Source organism: Ovis canadensis, chromosome 9 (genome assembly GCF_042477335.2).
Source record: "Ovis canadensis isolate MfBH-ARS-UI-01 breed Bighorn chromosome 9, ARS-UI_OviCan_v2, whole genome shotgun sequence".
Classification (NCBI taxonomy): domain Eukaryota; kingdom Metazoa; phylum Chordata; class Mammalia; order Artiodactyla; family Bovidae; genus Ovis; species Ovis canadensis.
In genome coordinates, this window is record NC_091253.1 from 103,727,924 (window position 1) to 103,750,128 (window position 22,205).

At 38.7% G+C, this 22,205-nt stretch overlaps 1 protein-coding gene across 12 annotated transcripts in view; it reads left to right on the top strand.

Annotated features, from left to right (window-relative positions):
- Window positions 1–22,205, top strand: part of SNX16 (sorting nexin 16) — a 33,680-nt gene that overhangs the window by 1,060 nt on the left and 10,415 nt on the right. For 6 of the 12 annotated variants that reach the window (XM_069600715.1, XM_069600713.1, XM_069600717.1 and 3 more), the window contains exons 2-5: window positions 1,675–1,923; window positions 2,011–2,150; window positions 7,904–7,990; window positions 15,519–15,667. In XM_069600715.1, coding sequence (XP_069456816.1) covers window positions 1,776–1,923; window positions 2,011–2,150; window positions 7,904–7,990; window positions 15,519–15,667 — 524 coding nt within the window. In that variant the 5' untranslated portion in view covers window positions 1,675–1,775. Of the gene's footprint in view, window positions 1–1,674; window positions 2,151–7,903; window positions 7,991–15,518; window positions 15,668–22,205 lie in introns of all 12 variants that reach the window. The other 6 variants (XM_069600711.1, XM_069600706.1, XM_069600707.1 and 3 more) reach the window with 1 other exon arrangement.

Here is a 22,205-nt window from a genome sequence, read left to right on the forward strand (position 1 = left end):
TGAGATAGGTTGGGGGCGCGCTGAGATAGGTGGGGGGGCGCACTGAGGTGGGGGGCGCGCTGAGGTAGGTGGGGAGCGCGCGGCGGCTGACACTTGGGCCCCGGTGGCGGGCGGGGGGAACTCCCACGGAGGGCCGGGAGTGCGACAGAGCCCGGGCGGCCACCGGCTCTGCCGCGCGCCGGGGCGGAGGCGGGGGCGTCTTGGGGCCCCCGGGAGCGGGGGCTCGCCGCCCCCCGAGCCGAGGAGCCCTGGCCTGCGCCGACCGTCCGGGGTAGTCCCGGCTCTGCGCTGCCCGCACGCCGCGACCTGTCTCGCTCGCCGAGCTGCTCGGGCTCGGGCCACCTCACCTGCCCGTGGTCCTCCAGAGGACCGAGAGGTTCTTCTCAGAGCAGGTCGAGGCCGCGGCGCGAGCCCCGCTTGCTGTCTTCCCGCCGGGCAGCGCTGAGGGCCTCGCGAGCTCAGAGGCTGTTCGGGTCCGGTGCTCCCCCGGCCCTGAGGCCTCAGGTGGTCGAGTGGCCAAGGGCGGGGCGACCCCGCCGGCCGTCAGGAGGCTGAGTTCAGGCTTTTATTTACTTCTTTGGGGGGAAGCCGTCGGGTGGAACCGAGGAGCGGTGAATCAGCAGCTCGGGCTTCCGGAGTTCCCGATGATGGGGAAGGGTGCCCAGAGCCACGTGCTGGGTTAGAAATGTTGTCTCCGCGTCTCTCGGACCCTGAGCGGCTTGTCTCTTTACCTTTCTCACCAGTAGAGTTGCGTGGACGTAGTTGAATAGGTAGACCGGTTCTTGTGTGCCATTTCCCCGATCTGTACTTTCCTGCCATTTCGTAGTTTATTAACAGCCTAGTGGGAAACCTTTTTTCCTGTATCATTGTGAAATTATGAGACAAGATAAACTCCTTTTGACACCAGAGCTTATGGAGTATGGGTTTTGAACATTTGTTCAGTACTTGCAGTTTATGGTGTAGCAGAATTAGGGATGGTCTGGAAACAAGAAGAACGTTTAAACTTTTAATCATTTAATCTTGTTCGATACGTTTAACGTTCATTGCGGTTTATTTGATTAATTTGACCAAGTTCCCCCCCACCCCCAAATCCGTTTGATCCTGGTTTTAATAAACTGTTACTTTAAGAACTGTCTATTATTTACCTTACAAGCTGTCAAAGCTTCTGGTTGACTGTCATTACTCTGGGTAATTTTTTAGTTTCCCTAGTTAAATCGGAAGGAAATATAAATAATTTCTCTCCCTTTCTTTCCTTCCCTTATCCCTCCGCTGCCTGTACAATATTTAGTAGTGTCAGGATCGTAATAAAGAAAATAAAGTTTCAGGACCATCTTTATCACTTTTCCGCTTTTCAACTCCTCTATGTCCATGATGTCAGGTTACAGTGACCCTTAAAGCAATCCATCACAAAGAAAGAAAGTGAGGGAAAAAGGATAACATATAATATTAGGATCGAGAAAAAGGGTGTAGAATACTTCTGCTCTCCTCATCTTGCAAACAGGAGTTCTTAGAGGTGATATTTTTGGATTAAAGAAAGAAGTTTGGGGTGTGTTTTCTTTCTAAACAAAATAATAGTGTCACAATATTAAAAGAAATGGATATGAGTATTTTGTTTTCTTTTGAATAATCCTCCTGATCAAAGACTAATCTTTCATGTGTTCCTCTCATTTTTAGAGAGTGAATTCCTTAAGAAGAAAATAATGCATTGCTTACTACTTGTTCTCTAATTGTTCGGACTCAGAAGTGTGCAAGTTTGTTACAAAAGCCAAAAGAAGATGGCAACTCCTTACGTTCCAGTTCCTATGCCCCTAGGGAACTCTGCTTCCAGTTTTGCAACCACCAGAAACCAAAGAAGTTCTTCTTTTGGGAGTATCTCAACAAGCTCAAATTCTTCCAAAGGCCAGTTAGAAGACTCAAATATGGGTAATTTTAAACAGACCAGTGTATCTGACCAAATGGAAAGCACTTCATCTGTCTGTAGCAGTCCCCTCATTAGGACTAAATTTACAGGTGCAGATTCTTCCATTGAATATTCTGCTAGACCAAGAGAAAATGAAGAACAAAGTCCTGAAACAGTAACTTTGGAAGATAGACCTTCTACACCTATTATCCTGGGTTATGAGGTGATGGAAGAAAGAGCTAAATTCACTGTGAGTATTGACTTCTGCTATCCGTCATTAGATGAAAGATTTATTAACCTGTGCTCGAAACTTGTGCTGAATGATGTTAGCCTATACTTGTAATTTATTGAACGTAAGAGTCAATTGGTTTATACCCCTTAAGTTGTCATGCTGTTGGTGTACTTTTGCTTTACTTGAATGAATTTTTGCAAACCAGACAGAGCGGTGAAACCAGCACACAAATCAAGAATAGACCATTACAACATCCTTAAAGCCTCCCCTCATGCTCTGTCAGTCAATACCCACTCTACTGATGGCCTAGGTTAATTTTGCCTGTTTCTGTACTTCATGTTAGTGGAATTATGGAGTATTTACTCTTGGGTATGGTCTCTTCAGCATATGTTTGAAAGATTCATCCTTGATCTTGCATGTAATTGTAGGCAGTTCACTTTCATTACTGATGTTACTCCTTTATGTGAATATACTACAGCTTATCCATTCTACTGCTGAATGGCCTTTTAATCATTTCCAGTTTGGGACTTTTATAGATACTGCTGCAAACCTGTTAGTACTTGTCCCTCAGTAAACACATATACTCACTTCTGTTTGATATAAAGTTCTAAGAATAAAGTTTCTAGATCATCTGCCCAGCTTTAGAAGATACTGATGAACAATGTACCAGAGCGGCCATACTAAGTTATATTTCTTTAAGCAGTGTATGAGAATTCTAGTTATTCCACACCTTCCCAGTTCAGTTCAGTCACACAGTCATGTCCAACTCTACAACCCCATGGGCTGCAGCACGCCAAGCTTCCCTCCATCACCAACTCCTGGAGTTCACTCAGACCCACGTCCATTGAGTTAGTGATGCCATCCAGCCATCTCATCCTCTGTCGTCCCCTTCTCCTCCTGCCCCTAATCCCTCCCAGCATCAGAGTCTTTTCCAATGAGTCAACTCTTCGCATGAGGTGGTCAAAGTACTGGAGTTTCAGCTTCAGCATCATTCCTTCCAAAGAAATCCCAGGGTTGATCTCCTTCAGAATGGACTGGTTGGATCTCCTTGCAGCATCAATTCTTCGGTACTCAGCTTTCTTCACGGTCCAACTCTCACATCCATACATGACCACAGGAAAAACCATAGCCTCGATTAGACAGACAGTAGTTGGCAAAGTAATCTCTCTGCTTTTCAATATTCTATCTAGGTTGGTCATAACTTTTCTTCCAAGGAGCAAGTGTCTTTTAATTTCATGGCTGCAGTCACCATCTGCAGTGATTCTGGAGCCCAGAAGAATAAAGTCTGACACTGTTTCCACTGTTTGCCCATCTATTTCCCATGAAGTGATGGGATCAGATGCCATAATCTTCGTTTTCTGAATGTTGAGCTTTAGGCTAGGTTTTCCACTCTCCTCTTTCACTTTCATCAAGAAGCTTTTTAGTTCCTCTTCACTTTCTGCCATAAGGGTGGTGTCATCTGCATATCTGAGGTTATTGAGATTTCTCCCAGCAATCTTGATTCCAGCTTGTGCTGCTTCCAGCACAGTGTTTCTCATGATGTGCTCTGCATATAAGTTAAATCAGCAAGGTGACAATATACAGCCTTGATGTATTCCTTTTCCTATTTGGAACCAGTCTGTTGTTCCATATCCAGTTCTAACTGTTGCTTCCTGACCTGCATATAGTTAGCCCTTTTTAAAATCTGCCTCCTCCCAGATTACAAGTATGTTGTCCTATGTTTTCTTCTAAGAGCTTTATTGTTGGACTTTTCATAGGTAGAGCTATAAACTGTCTGGAATTGATTTTTGTCCATGGTATGAAGTAAGAGTCAAGACACATTTTTTTCTCCCTGAAATCAGGATTTTATTGAAAAAGCAGCTCTATCTCCTTTGCATTTGCTGTGTCGCATGTGTCACACTCAGGTGACCATGAATGTGTGGGGCTGACTCTGTGCTCCGTTTCTGCCTTCTTTACTGGTTTCACCCTGCCTTTAATTACTAAGGCCTGATGGTAGTATTGACATCTGGTAGCTAAGTACTATAGCTTTGGTGTTCCTCTTCAGGGTTGTCTTGGCCCTTTGCATTGAGATTGTATTAAATCTATCTAGGGAGAACTGACATATTTATAGTACCGAGTCTTTGAATCTACAAACCTAAACCATGTCCTTAAGTCTTTAACTTATTTAAATAATATTTTAATTAATTTTAAATAATGTTTTAATAAGTTATTAAATAATATTTAATAATATTTTAAGTAATAGTTTTCATGGCAGAAGTCTTAACCTCTTTTGCTAAGATTTATTACTAAGTATGGATATTGTTTGATATTCTCTACATCTTTTCATGTTTTCTGTTTGTTCATTGCTAGTTTAATCTATTTTGTCCTCGTTATATATTACATATTTATATATCCAATGACCTTGTTAAATCCACTTATAAGCTTGTTCTTTGAAACTGTTCTTTCTTTGGGATTTTCTGGAAGTAATGATTTCATATTTACTTCAACATTTCGTGTTATATAGTTAATAACAGTATGGAAGGATCTTCTAGGAAAAAGAATATTGAAATTATAAAGAGGCAGTTTTTAGAGTTAAAATATTGTAAGACATGATATGGGTGGCAAATCTGCATGGATCTGACTTTTTTGTGAGTGATTTTTGGAAATTATAATAAATTGGTGGCTCATTTCTGTACGGTGACCTACCTTCTCTATGCAAGAATAAGCATTCACTGAAGTAATGTGTGTGAAAAGTTTATATATAAAGTCTTTCAAGACAATACAGAGGAAGAAATAAACGGCACATATAGAATCAATCATATTCACTTATTTATAATTTAGTGTTTTTGGAGTACCTCTTATGTGCCAAGCCCTCTTCCAGGTAATAGTGGTACAAGAGCTCAACTGAACGTATGAAATATAGATAAGCAATTTTATTCTTAATGTTAGTTTGTCACATGGTGATAAGTGCTATAGAGAAGAATCAAAAGGAGGAAAGAAATAGTTTCTTGAAACCAGAGTTGCAATTTAAGTGGCAATGCTAGTCATGGCCTCACAGGAAAGATGTAGCACTGAGAGAAAGTGACAGGGACAGACAGAGAGGCCTGGTATGCTGCAGTCCATGGGGTCACAAAGAGTCGGACATGACTGAGCCACTGAACTGAAGAGAAAATGAGCCATGACCATACCCAGGACATTGAGTGGTGAGGGAGGGGGCTTCCCAGACAGGTGGTGTAACTGCCGAGACCCTAGTGGCTGACAGCAGAATAATCAATGGGGAGAAATGTAGGAACTGAGGTAAAAGCAAGGGAGTGTGACCCTCAGTTCAAATAGAGCACAGAAGCCTTTATAAAGCCGTTAGAGTTTCCCCCATTGTGAGCTGGGAATCTCAAAAAGATTTTAAAAGGGAAAATTAGATGATCTGACTTAAGCTTTTTAAAGGCTCATTCTGGCTGCTGAATTGAGACTAGATTTTGTGGGAGAAAAAGGAAGGCAGGAGACGGTTAGGTTCTTACAGTAATCCATGGGAGATGTGGTGGTGTGCACCAGGTAGGGGAAGGGGGCCTGAGAAATTCCCAGATTCTGAAGATGTCTTGAAGAGAGAGCCTTTGGATGGGGGAGATGGAGAAAGCAAAGATGATCCCAACACTTCTCACCTAAACAATGTAAAAAGTAGAGTTGCCATTGAATGAAATGGCAGATTTTGAGGAAAAGACCAGAATTTGTTTTTGCACGTGCTAGGTTTGAAACATTTGCTAGACATCAAGTGGAGATGTCAGTTATGTGTATGTATATATGAGGGTGTACACATGCATATGTATTTTATCTCTCTCTATATATATACACACACATATATATATTCAGTGTTCAGTTTAGGGGAGAGGTCTAAGCTAGAGTTACAAGCTTGAGAGTCAGGTTTGTCAAATAATTTCACCTTGGTATATTTCTTTGAGTTGATCTCTTAACTGAAGAAAGTTTAGGGAAAACTGGTGAGGTCTTAAACATAGAGAGAGTGTCATGTCTTTGAAAAGTGATTAAAAACAAAAAGTAAATGGGAGGGGTGGTGAGCAGGTTCCGGAAAGAGTCATGGGGTGGACTTCTTTGGTAATGTTTTGTTTCTTCCTCTTGCTACTCGGTACATGGTGTGTTTACTCTGTGAAAATCCATTAAGTGGTGTACTGAAGTTTTTGTGCTTTTCTGTATGTATTTTATGATCAGTGTATGTGTCTACATTTGCTTACTTAAAGCATAGACTGCATACATAAAACAAGAGTACAAAGTGTAGTATACACTAAGTTTCAAATAAAGAGTAGAGATAGTAACTGCTATTAGAATTTAGAGGAAGCAATAATCAGTACTGTACATAGTTTTCATTGAAAGTACTACTTAAGTAGATAGGAGAGCTTTCTAGAAATAATAAACCAAAAATTTATCCTGTATTTTTCCCAGAGAAAAAAGGAGTGTTTAGAGACCACTGTGAAGGGTAGCAGTTAGAAAAGGGCTCATTTTCTAAAAAGAATATTTACTTTTTATCCCCTGCATGACTATTTTACATCAGGACTTTCTGGAGACTTTACAGGGTATCCAAATAATCTTCATCCTCACCTTTATATGTTGCAAAGATAAATTATTTACTTTTTACTTGAAAACTAAAGAATCCAATCTAACCTTTGCTGATTCTCTCCCTTCAAAGCTGAAAAAGAAGTCTGTAAGGGAGAAGAATCAAATGGTAAGGATGATCAACAATCCCTAACTAATAAATTGTCTCTTGATCATCCACTAGAGTTATGAGTCATACTTATAATTTAAAAAATTCCTAATTTTTAGTGTTAAAAAAAGTAAAAAGAAACTGATTATTTAGTAATGTATTTTGTTTAATATATTTAAAATATGATCATTTCAACATGTAACCAATATATAATCTTTTTAATGAAGTATTTTTACATCTTTTTTCATACTAAGTCTTTGAAATCTGGTCTATATTACACTCACAGCATGTGTCAAAGTCACATTTCAAGTATTCTATAGCTGTTTGCAGCTAGAGTGCAGCTCTAGAACTACAGTTGAAAGTTATTCCACACCTTAACTTGAAGGAAAAAAGTTGCTCTTTTTAAGAGAGTTTCACTCATTCAGTAGATAGTGACCGAGTACATTCTGTGTGTCATGTATTTAGCTTAGCGCAAAACACTGTACCAGAAACTACCAGATGTTTCTCTGAGATTCTGTTGTAAACAGTATTTCTTCGCAATAAATTCTAAAATTATCCTTAGGAAATATAGAATCTTCTTAAGTACCTTTTAAAATATCGACATGCTTCAACCAAATTTTTCTATTCAGTAGCCTAGAAAATTGTACTTAATTATAGAAATGTAAACTTTCATCTAATACGGATATATTCTACCTTGTATTTCATCCTTGAAGATTAAAACATCTAATTTATTAGAAAACTTTGCTTGGCAGTTATTGGGTTTAAAAATTAAATTGTGTAAGACAACAGTGGCTATTTTTTCATATTAATTTTAGAATATATTAGCATAAAATATCGGAGAAGGCAGTGGCAACCCACTCAAGTACTCTTACCTGGAGAATCCCAGGCAAGACAGGGACAGGGGAGCTTGGTGGGCTGCTGTTTATGAAGTCGCACAGAGTTGGACATGACCGAAGCAACTTAGCAGTAGCCCCAGCAGCAGCATAAAATATATTTTAGAGGCTGATGAGTTTATTTATTATTAGTGTGCTTCAGAAAAGCATTTTACCTCAAATTAACTCTCTGTCTCTCACTCTCTCCATAGGTATATAAAATATTAGTAAAGAAGACCCCAGAAGAAAGCTGGGTAGTTTTTAGAAGATACACTGACTTCTCTAGGCTTAATGATAAAGTAAGTACTTTAATAAATCTAAAACTGACTTTTCAGTTTGGAATTATTATCTGTTCCTAGAGTTCTACTGTTGTTACTTGTTTTTTTTCCTTTGTTGATTATTTAAGTGAAGTTGAATCTTTGCTGTTTCCTAACAACTGTTTCATTTAATTTTAAGAGTCTGAACTCCCATCTCTACATATAACTTCCTTTTGTTGGAAACAAAAAATTATTTTTAATATTAAAAATGTGAAAACCTTAAAATTGGCAACAGAAATATGATTAATTACAAAATCTTATAACTTTGAAAAGATGTATGTGTGTGAGACCCCCAAAATCATACGACTATAGTAGAAGAATGAAAAAAAAAAATTTAGCATATTATGATTAGTTTCCTTTGCTGTATTACAAATTATCACAAACTTTGTGGCTTAAAACACACCTCTTCGTTATTTAGAGATTTGGAGTGCTCAGCTGGGTTTGCTGCTTAGGGTCAAACAAGGTCAAAATCAAAATATTGACTTGACTGGCCTTTTATCTGGAGGCTCTGGGAAAGAATCGGCTTTCAGTATCATTGTTGTTGGCAGAGTTTGATTTCTTGTGATTGTGAGACAAGGTCCCTGTTTCCTTGCTGGTTGTCAGCCAAAGGTTGTTCTTGGCCCATAGATACTATTCTTCAGCTCTTGCACATGACCCTTCCATCTTTAAAGTCAGCAAGAGTTGGTCAAGTTTTTCTTGTGCTAGAATATCTCTGGCTTTCTCTTTTGTCACCAGCCAGGAAGAAGCTTTACCTTTATAGAGCTTGACTAATAAGATTAGGCTCATGTAAATAGTTTTCCTGTCTTAAGGTCAACTCAATAGTAACCCTAATTGCATGTACAAAATCTTTTTTACTGTGTAACAAGGAAACACAGAGGCTACACCAGGGGCAAAGGTCATGAGGCCATCTAGAATTCACACAAAGAAGATAATAATAAACAGTAGTACATTAAGTACCCTTAAAAATAAGTAACAAGAAACACCCCAAAATAGAAAATTCAGCAAGTGATATGAACAGTGTAATCCACAGAAGAAATATAAATGACCAATAAATTTGGAAACCATTTACTATCACAAGTACCCCAAGAAAAGAAAATTAAGACACTATTTTTCACCTGTTGGGCTTCCCTGGTGGCTCAGTGGTAAAGAATCTGCCTGCCATTGCAGCAGACATGGGTTCAGGCCCTGGTCTGGAGGGTTTCCCATACGCCACAGAGCGACTGAACCCGGGCACCACACCTGCCGAGCCTGTGCTTCATAGCCCGGGAGCCACCACTGCTGAGCCTGTGCTCCATAGCCCGGGCACCACACCTGCCGAGCCTGTGCTCCATAGCCTGGGAGCCACCACTGCTGAGGCCACGTGCTGCAGCTGCTGAAGGCAGTGTGCCCTGGAGCCTGTGCTCCGCAACAGGAGAGGCCGCCCCAGGAAGAGGTTCGCATACTGCCACTGGAGAGCGGCCCTCGCTCTGCCATTAGAGGAAAGTCTGCACAGCCATGAAGACCCCGCACCACCAATAAATAAATACAATTACAGTTAAAGAAAAGGAAGAAAAACTATTTTAATTTTCACCTATCAGGTTGACAGCCTTTAAGTGGTATGTCTATTGTTAGAAATATAAGTCTTCCTAGAGGACATCCTAAAGCTATGCATAATTTTACATGATAATTACATTTCTGGGATTTATCCTATATAATAAATTATTGATATGGGCAGTATGTAGCCCTAAGGATACTTCTCATGGTATCATGTTTTATGTATTGTTGTTCTCTTTTTTCATTTTGTTTTAAATAGTTAAAAATTTTAGAACCAACCTAAATTTCTAACACTAGGGAACTGATGGAGTAAATTGCAGTAAGACTTCAGTAGGGAAACAGCAGCTGAAGTGTTCACAGAGCTGGAGGAAAATCAAGTAGGACAGGTAGGGGTAATTGGTATTTAAGAAACCAAGAGAAAAAGCATTTTTCCAAAAGAAGCAAGCAGTTTATGATGCTTCAGAGAGGCCAAATAAGATGACCTTGGACCACGGATTACTCCCTAATTTTGATAGATGTTGAGTAGAAGAAACTTTATGGGTCCTACTTTCCCACCTGCCATCTTCCCTATCGCTTTCTTGACTCTCAGAACTTCTCAAGTTGGTATGTTCTTAAAACGTTTGGTGATGGGAAATTCCATTTCTGTGACTTTGCAACTGCCGGGATGCCAAAAAAGCTTCCACCATTCTTAAACCTCAGTTTCAATGAAAAGGTAAAATATAAAATGCTAAACTGTTTTACCTTAATTAAGGTATTGTTAAGATGACTTATTGCAACATGTCAAAATACTTAATATTTATTCCTAAGATTTATATCATGCATAAATTTTATTTTCTGTTCCTGAGTTCTTATTTTACATGGTTGATTTAAAAACCTGTAATTCTTTACTTCTGTTCATCTTTTTAAATGATTAAAACACACGAGAAGACCAAAGTGATTCATTAAGTTAACATACTTAAGTGGAATTCTTAGCTTTCTTATGAAATTGTTATGATTTTTGTTCATACAGACTCATTTCTAACAGTTTCAGTTCAGAGCTATTTCATCCTTTATGACGTTTGTTCTCAGGACTCAACTGTTATTTAGTGTTTGCTTCCTTTTATCTCTCTGGATTCATCTTTATTGCCAAAATGTTTCTTGCCTTAGGCAAGCTGGGATTTAGATTGCTCTTAAGCTTTTGAAAAAATATGTTAATGGAATCTTAATTTAAGTCTTGTAAATATCTCCTTGATACTCTTAAGTTGGGCACTTAAAATTAATAAGTGTATATGTCAGTCTTCTAGGTACCAGAAAGAGCTCCACTCATCACCTGATTTTACTGGCAAGAGTCAAAAATGTGTGTCAGACAGCAGCAGCCACACAGTTTAAATGGTAGTTATTATTTTTATAATTGTTAAAGTAAAATCTTAGCATCTTTCATTTTGTAAAACCAATCATGAAATTTTTGAGTTCATCACTGTGCTAGGAATTTGGTATCATATGGAAACTATATAGATCTGATTCTACCTTTGAGGAGTTTACATTTTCCATTTTTCTATAGTAATGAGGAAAAAAGTCATTGACAATGTGAAAATCATTTTAGTTAAAATAACACTGTTTAGAAAGAGAAATTTTTCCTTCCTCTGTTTTTAACTTCCTGGGTTATAATCTGGCTTCAGCTTCTCTAGGAGTTTCTAAGAGCCTCTTCTGAGAAAGTCAGAGGGCAAAGTCATGAGCAAGGTCTGGAACACAGCTCCCTAGAGTTGCAGCATCTGGCAGAGGAGTGGAGCAGGCTGGTGATGAATAGTTTGCAGCAATGTGGCATGAGAGTGGGGTTTTCTTTATTTTTTGCTAGAAAGCTCACTATTTTCTACTTCCAGTTTGCAGAAGTAGTTTAAAACTGAGTAATTCTCTGAGGTAAAATGATTATTCTCGATTGGTTCCACCCAGCAGAGCATAGAGAGGAAGCAGAACCATTTTCAGCCCACTGTCAAGACAAGCAGAGCTCATATGAAAATCTGGGCTAAGCTCAACCAAGCATTCAGTCCTTCCATTAAAAAGAAATCCATGGTAATCTTCAACATGTCTGTCTCTTGGGTCACACTGTCCTGCACTGCCCCAGGCTGACTGACATCAGGCGGTCATAAAGCTGCCTTTCGCTCTTTCTGGGGTTTTTTCCCTTTTTCCGTTGTCGGGTTTTGTTTCCTCTGTGTTGTGTCTTCTTTCTTGGATCACGGTCTCCTCTTGGCAGAACTAACCCTTCAGTGGCTTCTTGAGGAAGACCACATGGGAAGTGGTGTCCTTTAGACCCTGCACGTCCAAAATGCTCACTCCGTTTTCATACGTAGTTGATGCTCACTCTGTTTTCACACTTGGTTGAAATGTGGGCTGGGTATAGAATTCTAAGTTGGAAAATGTTCTTCCAGAATTTTGAAGACGTTACCCTATTTTATCTTGTTCTTAGTGTTGTGTATTGCCCTTGAGAAGTCCAAAGCTGTTCTCGCTCCTTATCACTTGCATGTCACCTGTTTTTTTCTTCTTTAGAAGTCTTTTGAATCTTCCCTGTATAATTAATCTAAAATTTCACAGTGACCTTTTTTTTCCACCTTCTAAATTTATTTTTTAATTGAAGTAAGATTGCTTTACAGAATTGTGTTGGTTTCTGCCAAACATCAACATGAGTAGCCAATGGGAATTTGCTGTATGACTCAGGGTACTCAAACCAAGGCTCTCTAACAACCTGTAGGGTGGGGTGGGGAGGGAGGTGGGAGGGAGGTTCAAGAGGAAGGGGACACAGGAGGACTTTTTGTAGGTTCTTCTCTTGTATTAACTTAGACACTCTGTGGGTGGTCCATGTCTTTCAGTTCAGAGAAGTGTTTTTGAAGCTGTTTTAATGAATTCCTCCCTCCTGTGTTCTGTCACCTCTCTTGTAAAACAGACCTTTGGGCTGATTCTCTATGATTCTGGATCTTTTCCTCCCCATTTGCTATTTTTTGTTGTTGTTGTTGTTGCTGCTGCTATTTTGAAGGCAGTTTTCCTTTTCTCTCTCTAAGACCATCTTTCCTCTGAATGTCCTCTCTTTTGGGCATCTTATTCTTATTTCTTAATGTAGTATCTTAATCCATTGACTGTATTAGTGATTGTATTTTTATTCATACTTTTTCCTCTTTGTGTTGTCTTTGTTTCTCTCCTTGTGATATGTCTTCGTCTTCCATGTTAAGCATTAGTGTGTAGTAATTCTTGGTTGTCTGCTCATGATTGAAAGTTGGGTACTGATAGCTGATTGGAATCTCTTACTTCGTGGGAGAGTCTTGTGTTGACTTCAAGATTCACTGTATAATGAGAAAGGTCGGCTTTTGCTGGAGAACTTCTGATTTCAGGATCTTAAAGTCATTCTTGTTGAGTTGATCAGACTCTCCACCTGTCCTTGGAGGTGTTTTCCAATCTCCTACCTTGTGCTGCCAGTTTGTGAACAGTCTGAGGTAACTAAAAACTTGGAATAGTTTTTCTACACCTCAGGTTTCTTGGCTGTCTTGAGTCAATTGCTGCTCTCCTCAGTGCTTTTTAGTTTCCAATATGTTGTGTTAAGTTTCTTTCCTCTTCACCATAATTTTAGCAGAACTCAGACAGACAGAATGAGATGAGTGTGCTCAGTTCTCCATCTTAATGCCACAGCATGTGTGTCATTTTCTAAAGGCTTTTTTATAGAAATATCAAATGCCTATTTTGATGTCATTTCACAGGATATCTAGTAAAGTTTAATGAAATATAAAAGCTACCATTTATTGGTTATTTCAAGCTAATGTATAGTTCCCAAATTATCCTTTGTTCAAAATAAAGTTATTGAATAAGCAGTTATGAACACTTTGTGAAGGCCTAATTATGGAACAACTCACTCTTTTCTGAAGATTATTTTTTAAGGGGAAAAAAAATCTAACCATACATGTGGACATATGTTACGTTTAAATTTTAAAGCTTAAAATTAATTTTTTTAATGACTATTTTTATTTCATCCCTATGGCTTTTATTACTTTTACACAGTAAACACTCACACTCCAAGGCCAAAAATATTTACATCTTGAAATCAAATCAGAATTTTCAGTATAGAAATGTTAACAGAATGTTTTATATTTTTATTTAGCTTTTTACCCTGTGAATTTTTCTCCTTTGCTAGTTTTTTTTCCTTACATTGTAATATTTTGTCTTGTATTTAAGTAGAGAAATGTGAATGTACATGGTTCCATTTCATTCATCATTTGTTGAACATAGATTATTGACTACTTGTAATGTAGCAGGCATTATGTTAGGCATTGGGGGTGCAACTGTATGTAAAATGGTTCTCAATCTTAGCTGTACTTTGCACTTCCCTGGAAAGCTTTTTAAAATTACAATGCCCAGGCCATATCCCAAGCAGTGAAAATCCAAATATGTCAGAGGTAGGACACAGTCATTAATATAAATCATGATTAATCATCTTCAGACAAAAGGGAGCTGTTCAACAGTGGAGCCTTCTCAGAATCTCTGTGAGTTCCTACTCAAAAGTTCGTGGGTGATTCCAATATGCAGCCAACATTTGGAATGACTGGTCTGGTAAGAGAGTCCAAAATTAAATAAACATTACTTAATTTGCCTCATGATAAATATCATTCAAAAAATAAGTGAAGGATTTGACAATGTGTGGCAGATTGTGTGTTCCAAAAATGTCTGCAGCAGCATTCTCAGTCCCATATGCTCTCCCAGAATCTTGCCACTTACCATCAAGGGGTAGAATCTTGTTTCCTCTCCACCTCGAACATGGGTGAGCTTATGACTGATCTAACTAATAGAGGACAGTGGAACTGATGCTGTGTGAATGAGCCTAGATCATAAGAAGTAAACAGCTTCATCCTGGCTTTCTCTCTTGGGATGCTCCCTCTTTGAAACCCAGTCTTGATGCCGTGAGAAAGTCCACAAAACATGGAGAGTCCATGTCAGGCTTGTGATTGACAGCCCCAGCTAAGGTCTCAGCCAGCAAACGCCTATTCCCGTATAAATACGTGGGAGTGAACTTCAGATGCTTCTCAACCTCAGGTGTCCAGCTGAAGTTCTAATTCATTATGAAACAAATAATCCATCCTCACCCTGCCCTGTAGGAATTGCCAGCCCACAGAGTCCATGGCCTAATAAATGATTATTTTACACCACTGAATTTTGAGGTACCTTGTTATCCAGTTATATTAATATATTCAGTTAATCAGAGTATATAAAGGGAAATCTCACCCAGCTAAGAAGGTGGAAAAGCCTTCCCTAAGAAAGTAAAATGTAAGCCAAATATGCAAAATGGATTATAAGCCAAAATGTAAATGTTAAAACTATGAACATCTAGGAAAAAACATGGAAGAAAATTTTTACAGCCCTAGAGTGAGCACAGGTTTTTTAGATAGTATCTAAAACAGCATAAACCAGAAAAGGAAAAAAAAAAGGATGAGTTAGGAAACAGTAAAGATTTTTAAATGTGCTCTGTTAAGAATAACATGAAAAGTCAAAACATAGTTTGGGAGAATATGTTCATCGTACATATACCTGACAAAGGCCTTGTATCTAGGCTATATAAAGAACTCTGACAACTTAATCCAAAGACAAGTACCCAGTTTTTTGAAAAGCAGAGGGTTCAGAAGATCTGAATAAATCCAAGCACATGAGAAGATACTTAACACCATTTGTCAACAGAGATATGCAAATTAAAGCTGCAATGAAACACTGCTACACACCTAGTAAGATGGCTAACATTAAAAAGATGGACAATACCAAGTGTTGGCAGCGACAAGGAGCAACTGTAACTCCTGTGCATACGCCACTGGTAGAAATCAAAACAGTCAAGGCGTAAAAAGCATATCTGAATTTAAATCTTTTATTGTAAGCCTGTTTTGTGAATAGTTTCATAGAGTCAACAGGTTAGATTTTGTAGAATTCAAGTGATTTAGTTGAACATTGTATTTTCTTTTTTCTTCTTTTTCAGTTGAAAGAGATGTTTCCAGGCTTTCGATTAGCCCTTCCACCGAAACGCTGGTTTAGAGATAATTACAATGCGGACTTTTTAGAAGATAGGCAATTAGGATTACAAGCGTTTCTTCAGAATTTAGTAGCTCACAAGGACATTGCTAACTGGTATGTAACAATTTGAATAAGAGTTATAAATGCATTCCAGTAACTGAGTTAAGCTAGAGAATAAATCTAGGGCCATATTTATTCAAGCACAAAAACTATAAGGTAGGAGTATAATTACTTATCCTGTCTAAAAGCAGTAACTGTGATTTTCTTGGCCTTTTTTCAGTAAGGACTTATTTGGTGTTTGATTTTTATTAACACTTCCAAAAAGTGTAGCAAAGTTAGACTTTGTGTGCCATATAGTCAAACCATCCACCAAGCTGTAAACTTGATTTCAGTATTTTAGTAATAACTTAAAACAGTAGCTAACATATTGGTAGATTTTTGGTAAATATGACACCATATAATTTTGACAGTATTTTTAATTCTCCAAAGTAATACAAAAATCGTGAAATCAGGTTAATTTATACAGAGAATGAAGTAGAAATACCAGAAACTATTAGAAAGAGAAAGAAAGGATCTATATCCTTTCTTTATTTTTTGTATCTGAATATATTTACAAGAAAATTACTAAATGATCTGATTGCATCTGGGTATCTAATCTTGGAACTTACATTATCAGATACATTAGAACATTTTGAAAACAATTAGAGAGCATTTATAGCTTCCCAGGTGCCTCGGTGGTAAAGAATCCACCTGCCAGTATATGAGACAGGGGTTGGATCACTGGGTCAGGAAGATCCCCTAGAGGAGGAAATGGCAACCCACTCCAGTGTTCTTGCCTGGAGAATCCCAGGGATGGGGGAGCCTGACGGGCTGCAGTCCACGGGGTCGCGAAAGACTCAGACACGCCTTCGTTGACCAGACAGCAGCAGAGAACGTTTACAGCGCTGCAACAGCATGTTGTGTGGACGCACTTCTGTCACAGTCTCCAGCAGTCTTCACCCTTTTCCTTAGTGTCTCTCTTATTTGCATCGCCTCACATTGCACGACACACGCGCTGTACGGACACACCTCGCTTCCTAGTGTGCACTAAGCTCAGTGACTGCGTGAGGCCTCTGCCGCCCTCCTCCCTCTCCTCTAATAAGGCAGCCGCAGGCCAGGCCCCTCCTCCCGTTCCCAGACCCACTGCTGAGGTTGCCTCCCTGCTGTCTCCCTCAGACGTCTCAGTGTGACCTCAGACCTAGAACAGATGTCACAGCGCATTCTCTCCCTTTCCCCCAAGATTCAGCCCATTGTCTACCCAAAACCCAGTCATCTGGACACATCCCTGCCTTTATACTTTAAATACTACTCAAACCTGTCAGCTTTTCTCCATCCTGCCACTGCCACTGTAGCCTAAGAGGTTGCCTCTCGCTTAAATTACTCCTTTCCACCACTGTCTTCCTCAGCCACTCCTCGCCCATTGGAGCCACAGTGACCTTTTGTAATGCAATTTAAGTCCTCCTTTCTGGGCCCTGACTACATGTCTGTCTTTCCCACCTTATGTTTCATTGTTCCTCCCTGCTCCCATTCTCTACATCAGACATAATTGGTCTTGTACTTTTTTCGAGTCACCTGTTCCTTTTTTAATAAGCTGTTCCTAGAAAGGCATCTCACACTACTGCGCTTGCTCCCCTGGCCCCAGCCTAGATGACTCCTTCAGCCTTCAAGCAGACTTCACTTCCTTAGGTCGGTCTCCTGACCAACCCCTCATCCATCACCACCACTAAAAATTAGGTCAAGTCTTTCTCATTGTATCTTCTCTGCTGGTTCTGAAAGTTAGTTCCTAATGCCTTAAGATACCCGTTGCATGTAACTAACTTCTCTCTAGAATGATACTAGCCATATACCACCAGTCTTAAGAGAACTGAGAAAATAGTCACTCATATCATTGGCAATAGGATTTAATCCTCATGTGGAGTCCCAGCCAAAAAAGGCTGGTTGGAACTTAACTTTAGTAGCCTTTCAGTTTGTAACTATTTCTGTGACTATTTGACTGTTCTCCCACCAGTCTGAAAGGTACATGCACAGAGTAGGTCATTGGCCCTTTGACCCACCATTCAGTGTGCAGGGTCTGTTAGCATAATGCAGCCGTCCATGTCGAAAAGTCCTTGCTGAATGAGTGGCAGAGCTGCTGATAGCTGTTATTATACTGCTTATAAGAAAAAGAGGGTGAAACGAATATGATCAAAATTAGCGATTGTGTGTTCTTGTCTAGGTGGTGGGCAGATGTATGCTCCCTACTATTCTGTATTTTTTTTTTTAATCTCTCTCCAAAGGGGGGAAAAAAATTAGTGTTAATTCAGATATGCAAAGCAGGAATAAAAGCCAGCAAGCTCTAAAGTCATAGAGAAAACCTTGAAGAAAATATATTTTATACCATACCATAAAATACTTTTATCTCTAAGAAATCAACAAATCCTGTCCCTTTTCTCTTACTCCTTATTCAGTAAACCTTTATATATTTGTATTGAAAATATGGCAAATTAAAATTGAATTTATTCTATGACTACATCATCTTTTTATTTAATGAAATATTATATAGTATGAACCACATTGATAAACTCATGATTTCTTGATTTTTTTTAAACATTAAAAATGTGTCTTAGTTGACCTGTATCTTTTTTTAATTATTGGTACTAGATCTCTGTAGAGTACACATTCAAGATGCTGTTTCTAAAACAGTCCTTAGAACAGTGATAGTGGTCTTGTTCAGTTCACAGATAGATGTTTTCAGGAAAAGAAAGATTTCTTGGTCAAGTAAGTTGCAGAAAGGTTTCATTTAACATTCCTAGAATATTAAAGGTTGTAAAGTCTTGCACAAAAACCTGTCGTGTGCCTCACGCTTACCTGCCTGTGTGTTTTTGTCATATATCTCATACTGAAGGAATTCAGTAAGATAACTTAACTAGACTCTAAATCGTGTATGTGTTGCTGTTGCTGTTGTTCAGTCGTTAATTCAGGTCCAACTCTGCCGCCCCATGGAAGTAAGGTGAGCGTAGAAACCTTGTTTGTTCTAGGGCACTATCTTTTTCATGAGTGATGAGTAGCATTTTTTATTTTACATTTTAAGCAGTTTCTTACTTAGTATTTAAAACATGACTTGGCAGAGGGAAGCGTTATTAATCTATATCTTAAGAATTTGTCCCTTTTCGTACTAAGAAGGATATAATAGAAATTGAGGATCTATTTACTAATCTTAATTCCTTTAAAGACATTCGGCTTCTCTTCTAACAAAACAAGGGAGATTATAAACTTCTACTTGACATGATACAGATGGTAAAAGTGAAAGGAATTCAGAGAAGGGGAGGATCAGTCCTGTTTGCAGTGAGCCAAACAACACTGCAAGTAGGGAGTGGGGTTTGAGGACCATGAATGACAAATTAAGATTACGGGTCCATCTGTGAATCTCTTCCAAGGGAGGAAAGGGGAAAGACAGAATCCCAACTCTTCTTTATAAAAACATGAAACTGCATGTTTAAGAATCACTGTTTAAAGTGTCGGTTAGTTTACATCACCTGTTGGTACGCCTGTTAGCATCCTGTCACAGTTGGATGGCAGCATAGGAAGTCACTGTCTCTATACGGCCAAGTAATCGTTTGATATGATACTAACTCTTTACGCAGTTCTTTCACTTCACTTTTTGATTCCTTAGCACCTCAGATCGCAGTTGAGATCCGAGGGATTTAAGAATTGTTGGTTTAAGTGTTTTAAGAGAATAATATTTTCAGATACATTTAGAGAATACAGAATAAAACAAAAATGTGAATATTTTCATGATAAAATCTCTTAATGGTTTGTTCAATAAATGTTTATTTAGGTCTTTTATGGTATATAAGGTATTGCAGCTACACAAAGAAAGGTTCATTAGATGCTAATCCTTTATTTAAGAAAACTAAATAGGAAGAAGACACACCAAAAAACTAAAAGTTGGATATCTGTCTTTTTCAGAAGGGGAAGAAAAGAGAAAACTTTTAACTGGAGGAGTTAGAGGAGGCTTCCTAGACGGTGGTATTTAAGTTGGGTTTCAAAGAATTACTGATATTTGAACTGACAGAGAGAAAGTAAAGAAGGACTTTCCAAATAAGAAGGAATATTACATCAAAATGCAGAAGCAAGCAGGCCCAGTCCTGTACCCAAAACAGCATCTAACTTAGCTTGTCAAATGTGTAAAGATGGATGGATGGGGAAGGTCTCTCATGGCTGTATAGTTAAAATATAGCTGTTGTTTTATCCTGGCTTCTGCTATTTTGAAATAATTACATAATTTAATCAGCACAGCAAATATCTTACTACTCCATGTTTTTAGAATTACTACACATATATCCTGATTTACCAGATTTTTCTTCTTAATGCTTTAAAATGCAAGAGTTAAAATTACATATATTTTCCTTATATTACCATCTATCTATAAGGGGTTCAGTGCCGGAATTCAGTGTTTTAAATTCTACATCTGTTTTAAAAGGAAAAAAAGTCCAGGTATATCTGGATTAACAGAAGCTCATTATTTTTAAAAAATACTATCCAAACATTTTACATGAGGAATCAATTGAAAGAAATGAGAATCTTTACCCCTTGAAAAGAAAACTTACTTGGAGAGACATGATAACCATATTCAGGTGTTTGAAAGGCTTGTGATGGGGAAAAGAATCAAATGAGGGCTTCCCTGGTGGCTCAGGGGTAAAGAATCCTCCTGCCAGTGCAGGAGACACAGGTTCCATTCCTGATCCGGGAAGATCCCACACGCCTCGGGGCGACTGAGTCCAGGCGCTGCAGCTGGTGAGCCTGTGCCCTGGAGCCTGGGGACTGCAGCCGCTGAAGCCCGGCTGCCCCGGAGTGCTCCGCAAGAGAGACCCCCGCCCCCAGAGTAGCCCCTGCTCTCCACAGCTAAATACCACGCAGCAGTGAAGACCAAGCGTGGATGAGATGAGTGAATGCATGAACACCCAGGAAATAGTCAGTCAGATGATAGTTAGCTCTAAAGGCAGGCTTCTCCACTGTCAGGCACATCATGTTCAAACGCAGGTTCTGAATTAGCAAGGTCTGGAGTGGAGATGCGGCATTTCTAACTGGTTTCTCAGTGATGCCGATGCCACTGGCCTAGGACCTCATTTTGAACAGCAAGACTAACATGTAAAACTCAGAATAAATGAGAAGTTAGAGGAAGCCCCCCTAAACTCAGATAAAAAAGTTACATATCCTTCCAAGCTATCTGGTATAGAAATGTGTTCTGCCTTTTGAGTAAGTGAGTTTACCTTAAGTATTAGAAGAGACTAGGGTAGGTAACTAGCAGTGGTATTAAAGAGGGAATTATTACATGGGATATATTGAATTAATGACTTCTTAGGGGTTTCTTCTAGTTGTAAAAGTCAGTAAATTATAAATTTTGAGCAAGAATATCTAAAGTAACTTTTTTATACATGTTCATATCTTCTCATGTGTATAAGTTGTTTTTATATATAAAGAGACTATCATGAGAGATTGAGTTAACCTTAGTATTTTTAGAAAATGAAGGAACTTAGTTATGTAAGCAATAACTTAGATATAAGCAATAGCTTATATAATGCCAGGTCATGAGAATGAACACATTATTGCTAAGGTTGGTTGGGCGATTTTTACACAAAACATTAGTTTGGTAGACATTTAATTATGGATAGTTTTCTTTTTAATGCAGTAAAGCTAAATATGTTGTATTCAGATACACGTAAACTCTTACCTAATTGGGTCTCAAAGATCTTATGCAAAGTTCAGTTTTCTGAGCTTGGTAGTGAAATACTTTTAAGCAATTACTTAACTGATTTTAATCAATGTCTCCAATTAGAAAATGAAGTAATTAGACTAAATGGTCTCTAAAAGTCTCCCCTTTTAGCTCTAAGTTTCTTATTCTTTTTGTTGTGCTTCTTTATAAATCTTGAAGTGATACCATCAGAAGCAACCAAATTCTAACCTTCTTTTAACTCTGAAGACTTCTGGTCTTACATTTTGCTGTCTAAGCTTACTTTCTCATGAAAGTAGGAATATCTGTTGAAAACTAAAATCCATCTCAAATCTGAGAGTTCTGCTGTGTTATTTATCTACAGAGTGAACAGAAGTTTGTTCTGATGCTCTTAGGAATTTCAGTCCTTTTTTTTTTTTTTCCTAATTGCATAGCTCTTACAAATAAATTCATTATTTTTGAACACTAACTCTGTGCTGTGCTAATTAATTGGTTCAGATTCTGTACAGTCCTGAAACTTGTCATCTACTTTTTGATGAAGCAGAAGACTGCTTAAACAGATAATACTAATAAGACCATGTGGAAGTCCCGTGAAAGGGATGTCTTCAAGGTGGTGTCGTAATGCGTATAAGAGCACTGAGCCTGGTAGCATGTAGAGGAGAGGCTGGACCAGGATGATAGCGGCAGGCGTGAGACAGCACCATTTCTGAAGTGTCAAATACGAAAGGCGGTTAAAGTTTGAATGTGCGCGGGTACTTTATGCCAACACCAAGACCTCAGCTTTGTTCTTTCTTGTTAGAGGACACGCAGATGGGTTTTAAGGTGGGTTAGACATAAAACATTTGTTCTGGAAGCATTTCGTGTTAGAAGGAATAAAAGTGAAGGTTGGGACACAAATGA